Source organism: Xiphias gladius, chromosome 8, assembly GCF_016859285.1.
Source record: "Xiphias gladius isolate SHS-SW01 ecotype Sanya breed wild chromosome 8, ASM1685928v1, whole genome shotgun sequence".
NCBI lineage: Eukaryota > Metazoa > Chordata > Actinopteri > Istiophoriformes > Xiphiidae > Xiphias > Xiphias gladius.
Genome location: NC_053407.1, coordinates 21,157,433 through 21,178,538, shown reverse-complemented (window position 1 = coordinate 21,178,538; position 21,106 = coordinate 21,157,433). Strand labels below are relative to the sequence as shown.

The 21,106-nt window shown below is 43.4% G+C and overlaps 1 protein-coding gene across 3 annotated transcripts; it reads left to right on the top strand.

Annotated features, from left to right (window-relative positions):
- Nucleotides 1–350: 350 nt before the first annotated feature.
- On the top strand, nucleotides 351–20,335 carry LOC120793512 (calcium/calmodulin-dependent protein kinase type 1D-like). Of its 3 annotated transcripts, none has more exons than XM_040133657.1 (11): nucleotides 351–538; nucleotides 10,421–10,552; nucleotides 11,554–11,628; nucleotides 13,875–14,013; nucleotides 14,433–14,559; nucleotides 14,795–14,870; nucleotides 16,101–16,213; nucleotides 17,563–17,641; nucleotides 18,362–18,449; nucleotides 18,613–18,775; nucleotides 19,340–20,335. In XM_040133657.1, exons 2-11 carry the CDS (start codon nucleotides 10,443–10,445, stop codon nucleotides 19,489–19,491), a joined length of 1,122 nt encoding a protein of 373 aa, XP_039989591.1. In that variant the 5' UTR covers nucleotides 351–538; nucleotides 10,421–10,442; the 3' UTR covers nucleotides 19,492–20,335. The 3 variants fall into 3 exon arrangements, with proteins under 3 accessions (XP_039989591.1, XP_039989590.1, XP_039989592.1); XM_040133656.1 differs by lacking the exon at nucleotides 351–538 and adding an exon at nucleotides 706–812; XM_040133658.1 differs by lacking the exon at nucleotides 351–538 and adding an exon at nucleotides 981–1,082.
- Nucleotides 20,336–21,106: the final 771 nt, after the last annotated feature.

Below are 21,106 nucleotides of genomic sequence, written 5' to 3'. Positions count from 1 at the left end.
AAGATGAAATTTGGGCAGAGACGGAGTTTCCACCGGGCCGGTATATTTGGTGCAATGCGAACCACTATAAATCGTTCACTGCTCACGCCGTCAGATGGAAGGGGGGCGGGAGCAGCGAGCTCCCACTCCGCCCATTGCTATAACAACCACGGGGGGCGGTCGGCGTGCGTCCGCGGCACCGGCGGCTCGGATGCGACTGCCAAGCGTCGACCCCCGACCTCAGATCACCGCATCGCAAGCCCGGCACTGACTGAATTCCGTCCGGGTGGGAGGAGGAGGAGGAGGAGGAGGAGGAGGAGGAGGAGGGGAGGGGAGGGGAGGAGGGGAGGGGGGAGAGCCTGTGTCTCCCTGTCACAGTGATCTGAACAGTGGGGAAGCTCAGGCTCGGGATCCGCTACGTCAAACAGATTAGTCAAATAACCTCTCGGGGTAGGACATGCCTCCCCTCCTTGGGCTTGCCTGGCTGCATGCATGGGCTGAGGAAGCAAGATAGTCCGCGCTGACAAATAGCCTGGAAGCCTTTGGCGAAAAATCAGAAGTGCGCTACTTTTCTTTCCTCTGTTTTCTTTCCCTTTGCTTTTTTTTTTTTTTTTTAATTTTTTTATTTGAAGGGGTGGGGGGTGGGGGGGTCTGTATGAGACGTCTGTGGTGATCCTCCGGCAAGCGTCTCTTGTTTTGTTTTTTTTTTTTTTTTTCCCACCCCCACCCCGGCGCGAAATGGCGAAAGAAAACGGCGAGTCCGGCGATGGATCTTGGAAAAAGCACGTCGATGACATCAAGACAATATTTGACTTCAAGGAAGTCCTTGGGACGTGAGTAACCAGATAACGCAGCCTCGCAGGCGACACGCAAAAAAACTTTGTGTCCACTTGTGCGAATTGGCGTCGGACAACAATGACACGCCGTAGCCCGCCGCCGTTGAGCGGAAACAAAAGGCAGACTGACAGCTGTTGCACATTTGCTGAAGTGACTGAGGCGTCGCTCGGCGGTGACGGGCAGAGACAGGGCCGCCTGAACTCGCTGCGCGTCGAAAGACTCATTTTTCAGAATCCAGTCAGGACCGTCATCAGTTAATTGTTCAGGTGGTGGTGGTTGGGGGGGGTGTAACGCTCCACGAGACCCGATAATGTGTGAAGTCGCACGCGCGATGTCACAGTTCATTCAGAAACCACCGCACAGATCAGACCAGATCAGATCGGATCGGATCGGATCAGATCAGATGAGATCAGGGTCGCAGCGTGTGCGCCGAGCTTCGTACAGGCAGCCATCTATTTTGGGGTCGTTGTGCACAACAGAACCGGTGCCACAGAGGCAACAGGGGCCCGTTTGCATACACGCATGATGAAATCCTCTCCCCAAAATACGGGACCGTCTGTGAAGACTTCATGTAGCTCTTGTGCTCAATCGCTGTCGTTCTTCTACGAAACGGGGGGGGGGCAGGTTTCAGTTGAGAGACACGGTGTCTGGGTTTCTTCATCTCAGCGCACAGTAAACTCCCCTGTGAAAAACTGCTTTTCTGCTCACTTTCATTCGACTCCTCCTTGTAGTTCAGGGACCACTTTGGTCGGAGTCGCTCTGTTGCCCTTGGACCACAGAGGAGGCGAATTCCGGAGTTTATTTTGGTCCGCTGTTAGTGCTGCTTTCACTTCAGGTCTGGTCTTCTTTTTGAATAAGTTACGCTCCAGAAAGAGGGCCCAAGTTGTCCCCCCTGAACGGGAGGAAACTAGAGTAGGTGGTGCTTTTATGACAGAAACAACTCTCAGGCAGTCAGGCCAGTGATAGATTGCCAAACGCAGTCGCACATTTAATAGAGTATATCTGTCATTTTCCTGCTCGTCTCTGTCCCCTAAAGTCACGTCCCTCCTCCCTCGACTGACCGACGGTAATTTAATGCGGCGATGTTTGCGTAGTTGGGGATTCGGGGAAGGCCTGTGTCTCCCTCGGGCAATGTGTTTGTTTTTTTTTAATTTGACCTCTGAAGCTGGTGTCAAGCCGAGCATTGCGACTCCATTCACTGCGACTGTAGCCAAACTATAAAACACACTCATCATGGTATGCCGCTGTAAGACATGCGACTTCCTCTTGTGTAAATGCAGCCAGATCTGAATCTTCTTGGCTTTCCTAACCATCTCCCTAGTTTTGTGAGACTCCAAACTGCCCAGCGTGGCCGCAGACCCCGTTTTTCCCCGATCAGCGGCATCACGACATTCTCGCGCAGATCGGCGGTTCATGAGGCGCGCTCGACACTTCAGCTGTTGCACTGAGCAGGGAGACGTTCCTACCTGGAGGCAGTTTCTGATTTCCCAAGGCTTTCATTTATGTGTGAAGAGCCTCTGAATAACACCAGTGACTCATCGCGGTTCACTGTCCACACAATAGCCAGGTTGGAGGAACACACATCCCCCGCCCACAACCCAACAAACATCTCCGGGGCCAGTTTGTCACCGTTTTGCCTTTTATGTTACATATTGTACAGCATGTTCTCGTCCTGACTGACTTAAAGAACCATTTACTAGTTCCCATGTGTCTTAATCGGGGGGGTGCCTTGTCGCTTGCGCAGCGGGGTTCGAGACAGGCCACCCAGGGCAGAAAAAAAAGCCCGGCAGCCCTGTAGCTTTACCTGGGGATTAAAATGGATGATGAAGGACTGTTGGTCACAGGAAGAGACATAGATTAACCTCCTCATCCTCCTGCCCCTGCTCTAGCGTTCAGCTGTAGATTCCTCGTCAGATTTCCCGGCCAGTGTTCAAGAGGGATCATCCCTCTGCAGGGCCCTGTCCTTGTGCCAAAGGAAACTCATTTATTGCTCTCCACACACCAGCAGCGGAAACTCGCTAAATACATTTAATCACGTACTATGCTTCCTGTTTCATTTCATATTCATTTGTACTTTTACTCCACTACATTTCAGCGGAGCACATTGTACTGCCCTGCATTTATCAGACGGCTATATTTATTACTTTTGTATTGCAGACCAAGTTTTGACTCACTGAACTTAGTTTATGGTTAGTTGATGAAATATGAAGCATTTGATGTGAACTACCTACCTACCTCTAAAATAGTTCAAATTAGGTCCATCGCCACCACTTACAACTTTAAAATTAGTAACAATAATCAAACATTATATGACACATTGCATTTTTATTGATACCTTAAGTACATTTTGCTGTTGACATTTCTGCATTTTTACTTGCTGGACTCCTACTTCTCTTTTTGCATCGTGGCGCTGCTACGTTTACTTAAGTAAACTGCTGCTACAAACTGCTACACTGCCGCACACCTCAGCAGTCACACATCTGGGATGAACTGATTGTGAGAGGCACGGTTGTTCAGTTTAATGTCATTGTTCTGTTCTATTGGCTGCTCTGAGACGTTTGGATGGGTTAATTCAAAAACAAAGTGCACATCAAGGAGAACATTTTGCGAGGAGAAAAGATTGAATCTCAGCCGCAGCTGGAGGCCATTCCGTCTGGCTGGAGTTTGAAGGCCTGAAAAGCAGAGAGCCTGCGACGGTGTCAGTAATGCTTTGGCCCCGCTTCTTCCTCGTGCGGTCCTGTTCTAAATGTTTTGAGCTAATGAGATCTTCGCCACGGAAGCCTGCCCTCCTTCCTGACCGGCACTCTCCTTGGGGCTAATTTCAGACCCATAAGCTGCTGATTCTCTGTGGAAGGAAAATAACTAAACCTGACCAGAAGCACCTTCAGGGATCCCGGTGGGCAAAGTGCTGTAAACGTGCAGAATGAGGCAGGGTTACCACTCACAGTGGGGATGTTGGGACGTTTGTCTCATTTGTTTTTTTTTTTAACAACATACAAGAGCCCGACTGATGATTAAGGATGCACTAATCCAGCTTTTTCTCTTCCAATTCCCTTTCTGACTCCTCAACTCAGACTAACTGCTGAGACTGAGAACCGTTCAGACACCAGTTTTCCCCAGATTTGAAATCTGTGTACGCCAGTCCAGTCATTTTTATGTAAGGTAAGATTAGGCGAGGCATTGCTGTGGCAACTGAAAACACATATCGCAGCAACGCAGAATTTTATAATGGCGCTGACAAAGAAAACTGTATTTAATGTGCATCAGTCACATCGTGGCCAATCAAAGTCAGTATTGCTGTGGATACTGATACAGCATATCGCATCGGTACAGCCTCGATGATAATTGAATGGTGTGATACATCCGCCAGTATTAACTCATCGATACATTTTTATCAGTTCATATTGGCCAATAAAAGAACAAGAAGCTGCAAGCGGAGAAATGCGAAAGATATGTTTGAGGTAATGTGGAACCAGTCCGAGACTGAAACAAAACGGTGAAGTTGGGGGCCGGGGATCAAAAACAATGAGGTGAAAGACGCTAGAGCGCTCCGTAGTGCTGAGGGAACTGTAGAGTCGAGTGATCATTTTCTGGTGCTTCATCTCTCACCTTGCACACAAGTTTTCATGTGATCAGCCGTTGATATTAAAAATAGCAATTATAGTCCCTTTAGTAAACAAATTCAAGGGAGGAATCCTTAGGAAGAAGGTTAGTCTATTTTATGTGGAAGACAAAATCTCAGGTGAAATATTGTAAAGCGATTTTTAAACTCTCAAATCTCAGTATCCAGTATGCCTCAAAAATCCAGCATGGCTCAGGCTCTACAACACAAGTCACTCTGGTGAATAAATTAAAGCATTCACTTTTTTTTATGTTTTTAAATGCAGTGGCTTAAAAGCAGTCCAAAGATGACGCTTTCCAATCGCGTTCTTGCTAAGTGCTTTGTCATGTATTTCCAGAATCCCACTTTCAGAGATTAAAGTCCCAAAGTTGTCCTCTGTTAGCTCCCCACTGCAGGGCCAAACAGAGCTGAGCAGTAGATGACTCATTCGTGTCACTTTTTGCCCCCCCGAAGCCACAATCTTTGATTCTTTTTTCCAACAGAAAGAAAAATAACCTTTTCTGAGTTTGATATTAATGAATAAACAGGCCTCCACAGCCAGTATTATACTGACCCTGGCTCTGATAAATCCCTACTGGTCTGTGATGCATTAAAGTATCTGCTGTGGCATCCGTGCGTTGACCATTCTCTGAAACACAGCTCGTGTGGAAATCAGTGGGGCCCTTGAAAGCAGCCTGAAAGCAGTGAAAATGGCAGCTAGGCAACTGGGATGGTAGAAATCCTTGGTTGAAGATGACACTATCTACCGCTTCCCACCGCTGTCCTCCGGCTCCGTTCAGTGTGGGAGGACGTACTTTGTCATGGACTGTAATGATGGAGAGTCAAATAATTCACCTAGATAATGCGTAGAATGTTTCCTCAGTTTCCATTTGGAGTCAGGCCCCCCTCACCTTGGTGAATGCTTACAGAGCCATTGTTTAAAATCCACTGCAGTCTGAGTGTTGAAATGCACCGCAATGCCCTGTATCAGAGCACAGGAGGCCGATTTCGCCCCTATTGAAATAATTTAGCTTCTCTCTGACATGCTGATCTGTGGCTTCTGGCAGGTTTCTGCCAAATATTTCCCTGGAGTGTCAGATTTTTTTTTTCTTTTTTTTTTCTTTCTAGTTGTTTATGAGTGGCTTTCGCTCTTATCACCCTGTGAACTGCCCATCTTTGTCTGTTTGATCAACAGTCTGGTGAACACTAAGTGCACATTCCCGGGAAGTAGCCTCAGGTCCAGTGTATGTTGATGTTTAAATGGTTTCCAGGTTCAGTCGTTAGGACTGTGACAGCTGCTGGATTTCATTCTACTCATATTATTGGAGTTCATTTAACTCTGCTGCAAAAGATCAATGCTGTTTACTACCTGGAAGGACAGAAAACCGCTGTTGGCTAGTCTGGGTCCGGGAGAGGTGGAAAACAACAACACAAGTACATTTTTTAGATTCTTGTAATTTATTTTAGTAATACAATTTCATGGTATTTCTGCAGAACTCGTATTTTAATACATGTCAGAGGCAAACATTGTAGTTTTTCTCAACTACATTTATCTGATACTTTGGTAGGGCTGCAACTAACACTCATTCTCATTATTGACTGATGAACGGATTATTTTCTAGATTAATTGTTTGGTCTATAAAATGTCAGTAAAAAGTTAAAAAAAAAAAAAAAAAAAAGGGCAATCACACTTTCCTAGTGCCCAAGATGACGTCTTGAATTGCTTATTTTGTCCAACCAGTATTAAAACCGAAAAATATTCAGTTTGCTCTCAGATATTGCAACAAAAAGCAGCAGATCCTCACATGTTAGAACCAGCAAATGTTTGGCATTTTTGCTTGAACAAGACTTAAAAGTCTGCAGACATGTTAGCGGCTCTGTGAGACTGCACAGCGTTTGATGTTAACCATCTTCACCACCTTAGTTTATCCTGTTAGCATGCTAACATTAGCTAATTAGCACTAAGCTCAAAGTACAGCTGAGGCTGATGGGAAATGTCGACAAACGTCAACCTGCTGGTGGCACTGGAGGAAAAGTCGGGAGATCACCGCAGTCCTTAGGTTTCATCTTGAGGGGACCCTGAATGTCTGAAGAAAATTTCATCACAGTCATTTAGAAACAGTTACATAGAAGCATTTCCATCAGAGAGCACTGACAATTTCATTTTTCAACTGTAAAATGCATCACCTAGTACTTAAATCTTTAATAGGCTCAGTTAATTCGTTCCTTATCAACAATATGTTTGTTATGTGATTTATGTAAAAAAAAAAAAAAAAAATTAAAAATTGGCTGGCATTTATCGTTATTGGAGGAGCAAGTTCAGCATATTGGCAAGTAGAAGTATATTCCTGAAGATGATGATGATGAGGATGAGAGTAACGCATAAATTAAGTTAGAAAAATGTTTAATTTTCACACAGTTTGTCCAGCTGACACTTTAGTTTGCAGAACTGTTGAGCTAGACAGAGCAGCATTGGACAGCTGAGCAGATGGTGGTGTTGAAGTGTGTTTTTAAAAATAAGAGTTTTGTGTAACTGCAAAACGATGTGCTGCCAGTACAACTTTTATTACTTTGTGATGAATCTTGGCAAAAATGTGCAAAAGCATGTTTACTGGACATGCATGTAAAATTAATTTGTCATCCCAATTGGTCCCAATTACCCAGTCTCTGTCTGGCTTTACATTTTAGTGTACAGAAGTAATTAGGAAGCCCACCTGCTTTTCTCCTAATTATATTTACTTCACTAAGTGTATACATCAGTTTTACTGGCATCGTTTCAAAGCACTGATCATATCGTCTGTCAAATTTCTGGCTGAAGTTGTTGCTGCACCATTGGTGGGTGACTTTGAACACAGTAGGTTCCACCAGCAGTAGGGCTACCTGGATAATCAAGTCCCGACTTTTCCATCCCATATGTTGCGTAACCAGCTGCTGTAATACATCTTACACAAGATGAGTGTCAGTGTGATTACTCAGCAGCACTAAAATACACAACCCCCCCCCCCGATCAAAAAAAAACTTCCTCCGTCGAGAGTGACCTGCATTTTCATAATCGCCACTGACAACCAGCTGAGGTTGAAGCCTGAAAAAGTTTTTTTTTCGGATCATTATTTGGTACAAGGCCTCGCTTTGCATCTGCAGCATCAGCTTTGCGTTTCACACAGAGAGCAGCCCACATTCGCATTTCACATTAGTCAGCCGGTTTGGCTTGGCTATCGTGCACATAGAGTTTTGGTGTTGTGTGACTGCAGACTGACACGCACACACACACACACACACACACACAAACACACACAGAGCTCTAGATCTTAAAATCCAGCTATCATTATTCAACCAAGTGAGTCAGTGTGCTGACTTGATTGTGCAGTCAGTGACACTGGAAACATTTTTCAGCCATGCAGTCATATTTATCCTGCGTAATAGAATGAGATGTGCAATTCAGAGGTTCAGATGGAGCTTTCTCTCATCACTTACTGCTGCCCCAGATCACATCAAGGATTATTCTAGGGATAATTTTTTGGTGTGCTGAGAGTCACATAGGTTGTTTTTAGTTATGTAGCACTGCAACTCACCATTATTTTTATTTCTAACAGCCCATCATGACTTCGAAACAGGCGTATTCAAACGGCTATCCAAAATCTAAACACATTTCACTTACTATGGTATGACAAGGAAAATACTAAGTCCTCATATTTAAAAAAGCTGGAAGCAGCAAATGTTCAGCATTTTTGCCAAAAGGAAAGCAGTTGCTGATTAGTTCGCTTTCTTTCGATTTGACTAATCATCTCAGTTCTAGAGTTATGTGTGATTATAGGGGCTGTGACAGGATTTTTGTGCGAATGTATGAGCAGAAACAGCATGCGGGCGGTAGCATCACCATATGCAGGTCTCTATCAGACATCGCAGCTTTTCTTTTCTGTGAATTATGAATTAATACATTGAATGCTCTCAGAGAGCCTAAAGCATAGTTTGTGTTGCCTCATGCATTGACAGGCTTGGATTCTTTCACGTTGTCATTCACAGGAAATGATGTTGCTGCTTGTCAATGTGGTGAGCAGGGGGGCAGGAGTGGTGCTACACCCTCTAACCAGCCTCTCTGTTAGTGCATTGGTTTCCTGTGGTTTACATCGCTTTGTGTCTCCTGCTGCAGAGAGCAGAAAGCGTGCTCCGAAAAACTGCGCCAGAGAGTTGCTTGACAGGCTCAACATGCTGGCGGAGGAATTTTCTTCTCAGTGTCCACACAGCTGTAGGAGTCGGTCGCATGCGCTGAATAGAAACGACGCTCGTTGTCCTCACAGCAACATCTGCGGTGGGAAGATGTGTGTGTGCTGTAACAAGCACCAACTGCACCAACACCCTTACACAAGCCCTTGAATTTACATATTGTCCCGCCTGATTGTGTCAGAATGAGGTCGAAGTTAGAAGTTAGAGCGTATGCTCCAAGCTCTCTCAGTTCTGCTTGTTTTTATGTGTGTCTTCCACTTCATCACACCTGGAGCCGGGCTTTGTGACCAGGTAGTGGGTTTGTGCAGTCTGTGTTTGTGTGTTGCGACCCTGACTGACCCTCCCCTCCCCCCTGTGCGATGGTGAAGCGAGGGATTAGCGTGGATTTGATGGCCACGGTGGGATTTAGTGCAGCAAGCGGCGCTGAGTTTAGAGCCTGTTGGGAGGAACTGATTACAATTTGAAAACATAATGGACCTTTTTGATGTCGGCCATCTCGCTCTTTGTGAGGGGGTGAATGACTTCAGGCGAGTTTCTCCATGTCACTTTTTATTTTTGTATAACTGATGACGTTCCAACAAGCCATTTGTACTGCAGGAGGCAGTATGGGCTTTTTTCATATTGTCTGGGCTTGTCCTTTAATTATTTACACTGGCAAGAGATCACTAAATAGATAATGAAAACATTTGGAATAGAAGTTCGCTGCTCCTTTGTTACATTATACCTTGGCAAAATCCTTGATAAATTTATTGCATGAATATTTCTTCACAAATAGTAGCCAGAAAAACATCACACCAAAATGGCTGCATGCAACTGTTCCAATTAGAACAGCAGGATTTGCAATTGTAGGTTAAATAAACTGTATGAAGAAATTGACCTTTTAAATTAATTAAAGCAAAGTTGGAAAAAAAAAAAAACAACTTTATGTCAGCAGCTCAGTTTGAGATTAAAAAAACAGAGGAGACAACAAACAGAAAAAAAAATTGTGGCAAATCCAAGTGAAAAACTCCATTTGGCTTTGTGAATAGCAGAGCTAACCAAGAGTTTCTGACCTGGGATAGTACTATAGCACTGCACACACAAAGAAAATCAAAATACTCTTGCTCAGATTAACATTTTTTCCCCTTCTTATCCTGACTTCATCAAAGCCATCAATTTATCAGCTGATCAAGGATTATTTTAGTCTCTTAGATCGTATGATCTGTTCTGGTCCAGTGACCATGACCCAGGGAGTTTCAAATCATCAATCCTTTTTTAAGATTTCTTCACATCAAGCCACCCCGAGGGCACATTTAAGTAAAAAGGTGCCTGTGCAGGGGCGTAATGAAAACGAGAGGGGAGGGGGAGAGAGGTGAAAGCAATCATGCAGCGTGCTGAGGGAGATTTATTAAGGTGGACTGAATGTGGTGTCATAGCAACAGATACAGATTGCTTGAGCAAATATTCCCTTAATTCTGTATTTGTTTTTAAAGGCTCTCATGTATGGAGACAGATGGCCGAGGAAGACACGCTATCTGTCGTCCTAAATGGGCGTTTTAAAAGTGTTTGCCATGCTTTTGGCTGCACACGAGGACCAAGCGTAAGCCAACGCAGACGGCTGTTGGCCATAGTCAGGGACTTTGCCAGTTCTCAGTAAATATTCACAATATGCTGTTTGTGTACTCTGGCCTGTCTGCCTCTGAGTGCCCTCCATCCAGTCACTGCCGATAGGTTTTCTGTGTCAATATTGCCTGAGCACATATAAAGCAGGGCTAACATGCTTCTCTTTCTCTCCTGCAGCGGCGCGTTTTCCGAGGTGGTGATGGCTCGGGAGAAGGCCACGGGAAAGATGGTCGCAATCAAGTGCATCCCGAAAAAAGCCCTGAAGGGGAAGGAGATGAGCATCGAAAATGAAATCGCTGTGCTTAGGAAGTAGGTACCGGCTGACTGAGCTGCGGGGGAGTCTGCGGTAGAAGGACACCGCTTTAGAAAGGGTCACCACCTTGTGTCACCCTCGGGTGGAAGCCTGGGTCTCTCTCTCCACTCTGAGTAACGATTCGGAGTTGGGATGCCGGTGGCACTCAGTTTATTTAACAGTCATTGTCGGTCTTAAGTGCCTTACTTGTCGAATTTTATCCGTGCACCATTTTGGGTCTTCACAGCGTACACACACACCTACACAGGGTATGATGGGATTGCATTGACACCAGGTGACACTCCATTCTCCTCCAGGGCCTGATGGGTAATTCCCCCAAGAAGCTCAGTTATCAGTCACTCTTGAAGTGAGCACGCCAGTTGGGTGTAGTTGCCTGGCTACAGTTGCTATCCTATAACCTCCTCCTTTTTTCTCCCTCTCTTCTTATTCCTTCCTTGTGTCTGTTAGTCTAACAGCCCTCAAAATGCAACCTCGTTTTTGTTCTGGACTTAGAAAGGAAGTTGTGAAGATTGTTTAGTCCTTTGAGACTCTTCCCACCTCCTCCTCTTCCTCCCCCACCTTTTCTTTCTCAGCCACCTGCCCTTCGAAAAAACACATTCTTTTTTTTAAATCTACATATCTCCTTGAAGAGGTTGTTTCGTTGTTTGTTTGTTTGTTTGTTTGTTTGTTTGTTTGTTTGTTTTTTCTAAAAACTTGTTGGTTGGTTGCCTGGGGTTACTGCTTCACACACAAAAAGGGTTTCTCCTGTGTGTGAAGGATGATATGCTTTTGCCAGGTTAATTTTTGACCAACGTGAAGATACACGTGCGCACAAACCTGCATATTAAGCGTAAATACAGGTAATGTGCTGGAACAGGAAGCAAAAAACAATCTGTTTCCAGTTGGCAGGGCATCATTTTAACAAAAGAAAAGGCTAATTGCATCTCATTAGTGGTCTGTGCTGAAATGAGCAGAGCCTGAGAGCAAACAAAGTGGATTTTCTCTTCTCCCCCTCCAGGATAAAGCATGAGAATATCGTGGCTCTGGAGGACATTTACGAGAGCTCACACCACCTGTACCTCATTATGCAGCTGTAAGTACATCAACCCACCACTTTGTTTGTTTAGGTCAGCTCTCTGTCTCCCATTTGGCTTGTCATTTTGATAATGTATTGTGTTTTCGCTCGAATAAGTGTCTCTAATGTCCTTGAGGCATTTTTGCCCTGACCTGCACGTCTGAGTGAATGCAGTGATTCTTTGAAGTGAGCCTTTGAGTAACAGCAGTATTATACATGTAGATGGATTAAATAATGCCACAGATATTATAATTTAACAGTAAACAATATAACCACCAGGTTGGACTAAACCTCTCATTAGCCCATAAGTACATAAAAGGAAGAATTTGACATTTTGGGAAATAAGCTCAATCGCTTTCTTGATGAGAGCTGATTGATGAGAAGATTGATACCACTCTGCTGTCTGTATGGTAAATATGAAGCTTGAGGCAGTTATCTTAGCTTAGCTTAGCTTAGCTTAACTTAGCGTGAAGACTGGAAACGGTGGGAAATTTTAAAAAAGTAAGTAAAAATAAAGATAATAATCTGCTTGCCGCCACATCCAACTGTGGGTTAAGAATGAGCTGTGGTATTATGTGGCAGACGAAGCCCTGATTGTCTCTTACAGTTATTACATTTGAGTCACACCACTAAGCCTCTGTAACAGGTGATCTTTGAAAAACCCAGAAGGTTGTTACACCCTTACCATTGTTCTGAAGACTTTTCCAGACTCCTAGAAGACAGTTCTCGCCATCTGAATGAAAAAATATTCTGTCCGCTACTTGAAAAAATGGTTTTTAACCCATTTGCCAAGTTGCGACTTTGTTTCCTATCCAGGTAGCAAGAAGTGACACAGGCGTTCTGCTTTTTTTAAAATTAAAATATAAAATGATAGAAAACAACATCAGTATAGACAAACATTTCTTATAATGAAATGTTTTAATTTTGGTTTCGCATTGAGCAGACACATGTAATTTCAGGTTACCATCGCCACTGCACCTGGCCAAGAAATGGTCTGGTACAGAACCTTCCAGAAAATAACAACTTGTCATTGTTACACTTTGGTTTTTTAACAGATCAATCAAATGAGATGCAATGTGTTAATTAGTGAATATGGTTTAAAGGTTCCCGTAGGTGCATTTTGTCACCTACGGACAGATCCGGGCCAGCTGTCTCCCTGCCGTTTCCAGTCTTTGTGCCAAGCTAAGCTAACTGTCTCCCAGGTCCAGCTTCGAGGTTACAGTACAGGCATAAGGGAGGGATTGATCACATCAATTTTTTCTGAGCCAGAAAGGAAATAAGTGCGTTTCCTAAAACTATTCCTCTGAGATCTTAAAGACTCAGCTTTAGCTTGCATTGAGGATGTCAGAACTTTAAGTTAAGTGTTATTTATGTAGCAACCACCTTGTTAAATGTATTTCAGTCAGTGTGGGTTGGCTGGAGGTTGCAGCTGTTTCTCTCCGCCATTACCTTTTTCTGCCGTGTGGTATGTTGTCGTACTTTCTGAGACCTTTGCCCTTACCACATAATTTCACAGTGTTTGTGACTAATGCACCAAAAATTTAAGCAGCAGATATCTGCCCTCTGTTTACCTCTGAAAGGTGCATCATGTTGCTTTGAAGTCTCACTTATGAAAATGGTGATTGCTAGCCATCTGTGAGAGCAGGCACATGCTCATAATTGATGCTCAACCCAATATGAGTCACTTGTTGTGTCTCTGCCTTTTGTAATTGCAATTTGAAGTAGGCGAATGCTTTTGCATTCGTTGCAAACACTGCACAGACAAAGGGACAGGATTTTTGGTACGTACTGGAAAACTGAATTTGGAAAATTAAAGTATGATAGCAGCACTGACTGATTTAACAACACTGTAAACTACAGCCTCAGAATGACTATTAAATTATATCAATGCCTCAAAAGGTAGTTTAATCCATAAAATTGTATCAAATTAGTTGGAAACGGATGTTTCGTCAAAAAGTTCACTTAGTAAAGAATTGGAAGTGTGTGAAGAAAGTCACTGAGGTACAGACGGTTGACAAATTAAAGGACAAACCTGAAAAATGAGTGGAGAAACAGGATGACAGTGCCCACATCCATAGGGCAGGAGGGGTCACTGAATGGTTTGATGAGTATGAAAATGACGATGATGCAGTCACCAGATCTCAAACCCGTTAAACACCTATTGTGATCGCTGATTTTGAGAAGTGCTGCATAAATAAACGTTTTGGTTGTTGTTTTTATTATTCTATAAGCCAGACTTCTGTTGTTTCTGTGGGTGCTCACAGGGTGTCTGGAGGTGAGCTCTTTGACCGCATTGTGGAAAAGGGCTTCTACACAGAGATGGATGCCAGTCGGCTCATTCGGCAGGTCTTGGATGCAGTCAACTACCTGCACTCCATGGCCATAGTGCACCGAGACCTAAAGGTACAGCGGTATTTAATATTCATAGTTTCTCACAGAATACACTGCATTTGTTGTTGTAGAGTTGACAGTGTTTTGCCACTCACCGAGGGAGAACTCTTCGGTCTTGCTGAGAGGGGAAAATCCCTGCTATTTAACCTGTGTGAGTGGTATTGCACGAGCGCTCTGCGTGGATCACCCACAGAGGTTAAATGTCGGGGATTTTCCTTGTCAGTAAAACTGAAGAAGCCTCTTGAAGAGGCTGTAAAACTCCCCCGACTCTTGAATGACAAATCTGGGGGATTTTGTTTTTCACATTTTGTCTGACATCTTACCGTCTGGGCAACTGAAATTAATCTGCACAAAAAATACCCAAGCTCATATGAGCAAAGGGAGACAGACAAGCACAGGCACACAGTTGGACTCTTTCCTTTTATTTTCAGCCTGAGAACCTGCTGTACTTCAGTCCTCATGATGAGTCAAAGATCATGATCAGTGACTTTGGGCTGTCAAAGATGGAGGGAACGGGTGACGTGATGGCCACCGCCTGTGGGACTCCAGGATACGTGGGTGAGGATGCCCTCTGAGCTCTGGCTTTGGCAGAAACTTGTTCTGAGATAATTAGACGCTCTTGTTGGCTAAACATGTCCCTATCTAATCTGCCAGTAAGCAAAGGTTAACCTTCACCATCTGCTACAGAAAAAACCACCAAACATTCACATTCTTCTCCCGCCTCTGTGTCATGGCGAACGGTTGAAATCTTTTTGCTCTTTTTCACTATATGAATATTGTTTCATTGTTCCAGCTCCTGAGGTTTTAGCTCAGAAGCCCTACAGTAAAGCTGTGGACTGCTGGTCTATTGGGGTCATCGCATATATTCTGTGAGTACTTGAGTTTGAAGCTCATTTTCTGTATTTGAACCTTTTTTTTTTTTTTTAAACAGGAAACCCATGTTCAGATCAGAAACCACCAGGAAAACCTCACTGAGATTAAAAACCTCTCAATTGAAAATGTCTTGACCAAAAAATAAAACAAAGTTAGTTACAGAAAAACATCATAAAGCAGATCACAAGATTGGCACTAAACAGAAAGTGCAACTGAGGCTGAGGGGGATGTCCTTGGCAGGTGTTTGGTCATGAATCAAAGTACTGGACAAATTGAAATATTGATGAGATGAAGGTACTAGATGAAAAATTAAGGGATCGCTAAAGTGTTTACAACTCATCCTCTGGGATCCATAAATGTCTCTACAAGATTTCTTGGCAATCATCCAATTGTTTTTTTGGATATTTCCGTCTGGACCAAAGTGAGGGACTGACCAACCTAGTCCTCTCTACAGCCTCACGATAGCGCGGCTAAAATTGTGAAATACAGAAAAAACATCAGTGAGAATCATGTAAGGGATCACATCCTAAAAAACAATATAATGCGGCACCTTAAAGGCGACCTAAAAGCCGTCTAAAACTATCAAACAGTAAATTGAAAGCTACAGATCTAGATTCTCATTTACCCCATTCGATGCAAAACCATTGCTGGTTCGAGATGGTAGTCCGAAGGATTCGCACAGCTGCTGTTCCTATTTTCCAGAGCTTTCATTGGAAAGCGTTACACGAAGCCACCAGACTTATTAATTAAACTGGCGTCGCTGGTTGGTAAAGAAAAAATCCACGGTCTCTTCATCCATTCGTTAGGCGTGTTGAGATCTAAGGTAATCAAGTGGAAGAGTTTCTGATGACTTCGGGAATGAGGCGGCTTCTGTCCAGTGGTTGTTATGGAGTAATTTCTACTGTATCATAATCGGAAGCACAGTTTAAATATACATCATGGATTTACGTTGCACAACTGCAATTTGCATGTCCCTTTTTCCATATCATATGAAAATGAACGGTTTTTGTCTCATTTCGTTTTCCTCTTAGTCTTCATGTAGTCCCTCTAATCCCTCTGAACTGTCTCCTGATGCATGCTACATGAAAAATAAAACTGCCAGTGAATGAGATTAGGCCACAGCTAATCCTTTTAGATTTGGGTTAAAGTTTCTAACATCGGATGGATGACGGCACTCGCTTGCTCACTCACTGTTGTTGCGTAATCGTCCATCTTCATCTTCTCAGGCTTTGCGGTTACCCTCCCTTCTACGACGAGAACGATTCAAAGCTCTTTGAGCAGATTCTCAAGGCAGACTACGAGTTTGACGCGCCGTACTGGGATGACATATCAGACTCCGGTGAGCTTCGACGTACTGTAGTTGTTTGTGTCTGTGATCTTTATAATATGTTGAAATAAATTGCACCACTTCTGTTTTACAGATCCTGTAGTTCCCTGATAATTTTATGAAAACAAATTAATCTATGGAGCCCCGAAACTGACAAAAGGCAGTAAATGGCAAATTTAGACGAATTGAAATAATAAAAAAAAATACATAACTACATAACTAGATATAAAATTAAATACCTCCAGTCACTTCTATTTCTCACAAGCTTATTTTATTTTTCAACTTGTTAGTTTTTCTATGTTGGAGTCTTGGCACTCATTTTAATCATTTATCTAACCTAATCTATCAATTTTCCTAATAATTACTATGACATGATCTTCTCTGTTATCAGCTGTAGAGGTGAAAAATAGGAATATTTTTTACACTATATTTTAGTTATTTAACAAAGTTTTATTTTTAGATTATTTTGTGATGTATTCATTTACAGTTTTCTCACAGAGGATAACCTTTTATTATCTTTTGTCAGACTCTGGGGCTCTATAGATGGGCTACAAAAAAATTCTTAAAAATAGATTTGGGAAGGGACTGTTTTTTATTTGTAGACTTTGGATTAATAAATCCACTTAAATGCAACAAAACTGAGAGTTTTTTGTCAGCAGGTCAGCTGAACATGTAAGAATGTAAAATTTGTCCTTCTGTGTAATTTTAAATTCCTGCCAAGCATACAATTCAACAGATATGGAGAAAATGTTTGTATTTGATTAGATCTTTCGGTTTTTCCAGTCATTAAAATTTTAGCTTTTGTTTATTTTTGCCATTTTTATTTCAAGGAAATTCTTGTCGAAATCAGCCACTACGTATAAAGTCTAGAGATGGCATTTCATGGTTCATCCTTAGTCAAGTCAAGTAAATCTATACAGCCCAATATCAGAAATCACAAATTTGCTTCAAGTGGCTTTACAATCCGTACAATATACAACACCCTTGATTCAGATACGGAAAGACTCGCCCCGAAAAACCCTAACGGGTAAAAAAGTAGAAGAAACCTCTTGAGGAACGACAGAGGAGGAACCCCTCTTCCAGGACGGACAGAAATGCAATAGATGTCCCTTATATGTTTATAGATGTCCTGAAGAACTAAAACAACAGTGCTAGTATTTAGTATATTTGATGTGTCTGTTTACTCTATAATTAGTACCAAATTATATATTTTTTTTCCCCAGGAACTGTCAGAAAGTCTTCAAGTAATTGTAGGACCCGTAAAATAAAGCAAAAAAGCCCATTTAAATCCTTGAGTGCAGGAGAGTATGGAACGTGTTCTCAGCTGGATGGGCTCTTGACCTTTTCAATTGCCTTCACAGCCAAAGACTTCATCAGCTGCCTAATGGAGAAGGATCCAGAGAAGAGATTCACATGTGACCAGGCTCTTCAGCATCCCTGGTGAGAAACTAACCGCCGCACGCTGCGCCCCAAACCAGACAATCGCAGGGAACCATACATCTCGGTAGCAGCAGTATGACGCACTTGCCAGGCTTACGCATTTGTCATAGAGAGCATGTCCTCCCACTGTCATCTGTCGCCATGGCTCCGAGCCGCGAACCCACCTCTGCTCGGCACCAACAGCACTCAGAGAGAAATCTGCTGAGTAAATGGCTGCCAATTAGTGGCTGGCGTCCTGAAGGATCCTTAAAAGAAGGTGGAAGCTTAAATTAACAATTAGGATGTCTTCCCAGGCCTGAGTCAGAGCTAACGAGAGCGAGCTGGTGTGGGCTGCTGTCTCCCAGCTGAAGTGGCCGTTATGAATGCGTCTCCGGTAGCTGGTTATGGGCCTTTCGGGTCCTGGGCAGGTGGTCCTTCCGATACAAATATGTGGTTTGTGACATCAGTAACAGGTGTCGTAACGGAGAGAAATGGGCTTCATTGACAAGGCTTCATACAGAGTTATTATGATGGATGTGGCAGAAAGTGATTCAGTGTGTGAGCTCCCGCAAAATGATAATTTAGCAGCATGAAAATAAATGACGGGGGCAAATAGGAAAACAGCATGAGGATGGCTTCCCAAGGTTTTACAGATACAAATATAAAGCGGTTGCACAACGGTGTGTTTGTATGTGTGAATTTTTATTTACATGATCTAAAGGACTTGACTTTAATTTTCAGGATTGCTGGAGACACAGCACTCTGCAAGAACATACATGAATCAGTCAGTCGGCAAATGCGGAAAAACTTTGCCAAAAGCAAATGGAGGGTGAGCACAATTCTTTCTTGACTATATTACCAAAAACTACCAGCTTTGGGAAAGAGAAACACAATATCCTCTTATCTTTTTTTGAACTGCACAAACATGTCGGGATTTGTCTTTCTGTCTTTCATTGGTATTACACTTGTGTGTTTACACCCTCTCTTCACAGCAAGCCTTTAATGCGACGGCTGTGATCCGCCACATGAGGCGCCTGCAGCTGGGCACCAGCTTTGGCAGCAGCATCCACAGCAGCAACTCGGTGTCCAACCCTCAGAGCCAAGCTCCAGCCAAGAGCCAGTCTGTGGACTGCGCCCCGCTCACCCTGAAGGACTGTGAGTGACACTTCAGATGCGCTCCGTAGACACGGACTTGTCCAACTTTTAGTACTTCACTCAGCTGAGCTCTGTTCACGCTGCTGCCCCCCGTATTAAGCTAATTGGCAACTGTTTACGAAGCTCCCGAACTGTCATTTTCAATTCAACGGACGAACCAGGTTTTAACAGCAGCCATGCGGTCGCAACGTTTCTGGTGCAGTTGGTTTAACGTAAGACCTTTTTAAAAATTTAGCTCTGCTCCAACATCACACCTCTGAACTCAGGAGTTATTCAACCTTTATTAGAAATGAAGTTTTATGAAATTTCTTTTTTTGTAAAGATTTACGTCTTTAGTTAGGAACCCGTGGACTTAGGGCTGAGCGCTGCAGACAGGCCAGCGAAGTGGAAAGTATTAGGAAACGGACTAGCACATTGTTGGTTTTGGTCTTTCCAAAGGATTTGTTGAAAATAATTAAAATATAGATTATTGCCAGCCTCATCCTTTTAACTTGAATTTCTCCTACTTGTTAAACAAAATTTAGTAAATGCCATTCAGTATATTTCTTATATTTTGTCCCACAGGTCCTCCAATAGCTCCTTTGCCATCTGCTGTTAAAGTGTACGATCAGGACTCGGATGCCCCCTCTCCTATACGAGAGGAACCGTCGGTGGTGGCCGAGCCATCGCGACCAAGACCGTCCACCGTTACCGTCATCCACACGGGGACTAAATGACGCCAGGTTCCGCGGGAGGTGAGCTGGGAGACCACCGAGCTTTGAGACGGGATAAAACCATCCCAGGCCTCGTGATTCAACGTCGTTGCCCAGTTTTGCCCATCCCGCAACCTCCCATCTGTTTCTGCCGACCACGGGAGGAAATTAAGGAGCATTGGCTCATCTCTATTTACCATGGCTCAGCACGGCAGCCCGCTGCTTCCCTTCCCACTGTCATACGGACCTGGAAGTACAGAGGGGGAGAGGCTCACCAGAGGTTGTTATTGTGGAGGCCATGTGCAGGCTGGATCATGGTTGTCCGGCAGAGAAACAAGCTGCTGGTCTGCGAAGTGCCACACTAAAAAGAACTCTTTATTGACGCTGCTGTCATTTCTGACTGCGAGCATCTTGAGACAGGACGCTCCTCTGTATGCCTTGTGTAAATATCCTGCCTGGAACTGTGGAGTGGAGTCATGGTATGCAAGTGAAATATAACCTTAAAGCTGTGGTAAATAATTGTGACATCATCTGCACTCTGAACTTCTCGTCGTTTTGACTGCTCGTTGATTTGCTGTGGTATTTGCTACAATGGCTCACAGGGTCATAAGTCCCCAACAGTATGACAGTATGTGTAATCTCTTTGCTTTAAAGTGTGTGGACATGAAACATGAGCAGGATAATGTGCTTTAGTCATGGAGTGTGATCACTGAGAGGGCCGGTGCGTTGCACTAATGTATTGGATTATTTATTTTCTTACAACATATTATGACTTTTGTAAGAACACCACTTGCAAAAATGTGCAAATGTGTTATTAAACTGGACTGAAAAGTTATCGCATTGGATGATAAAGACACGGTATCTAGTAGTTGTTACTTTGTAATCTCAGTTCTATTTGATTAATTAGTTTTAATGTGACTGTGAAGTCCTCCTTGACCACAGGAGGGCAACCACGTGTTGTTGCTTTTTTGACCAGTTCTCAGGGATGTGCTCCGACATGAAGCTATCCAAAGCCCCTCTCAGAGTGGTCAGACGCTGCTGTTGGGGGTGGTGATGGTGAAATAGTCCAAAAGAAAAACCTCCAAATACTGCATATTATTCAAATGTGCCATTGGGAGAGTTTGACAGATGGTTTCTTTCTGTAAATCCATCATTACTGACAAATGAGCATCGTGTAACTCGCACTGAATGGATTGTTTTCCCATGAAAAACCATGAATTACAGATTTGGATTTAAAGAAAGTGTTTATCAGTGAAGTGCACATTCATGTCTGCAGTAATAATGTAAAATGACAAATAATGCAAATGTATCCTAATAATGATTGCTCCCATTGCAGAATCGTCAAATCAGTATCAGTGTACAGTTCAGTAGTTGAAATGTCGTGCTCTGCTTCCAAAAATGAAGTGGCTGGTCTGAAAACAGCTCCCTCTCTCTGTGTTCAATCACTGTGCTTTCATACCAGCCTGTTGAATTTAGCAGAAAGTCTCTCTCTCTCTCACACACTCTCTCACACACACACTCTCTCTCACACACACTCTCTCTCTCACACACACACACACACACACACACACATACACACAGAGAGAGAGAGACAAGAGAAGGGATCTGTCTTTTTTTTCCTCTGTGGTACCTCTATTTC

What these genes read in the sequence shown, in the direction of transcription:
- LOC120793512 (XM_040133656.1), top strand. Translation starts at nt 718, where the DNA reads ATGGCGAAAGAAAACGGCGAGTCCGGCGATGGATCTTGGAAAAAGCAC. An exon ending in TAGTGCACCGAGACCTAAAG is followed by an intron (nt 14,014 to 14,432) that starts GTACAGCGGTAT and finishes TTTTATTTTCAG; the next exon opens with CCTGAGAACCTGCTGTACTT. An exon ending in CCCGCTCACCCTGAAGGACT is followed by an intron (nt 18,776 to 19,339) that starts GTGAGTGACACT and finishes TTTGTCCCACAG; the next exon opens with GTCCTCCAATAGCTCCTTTG.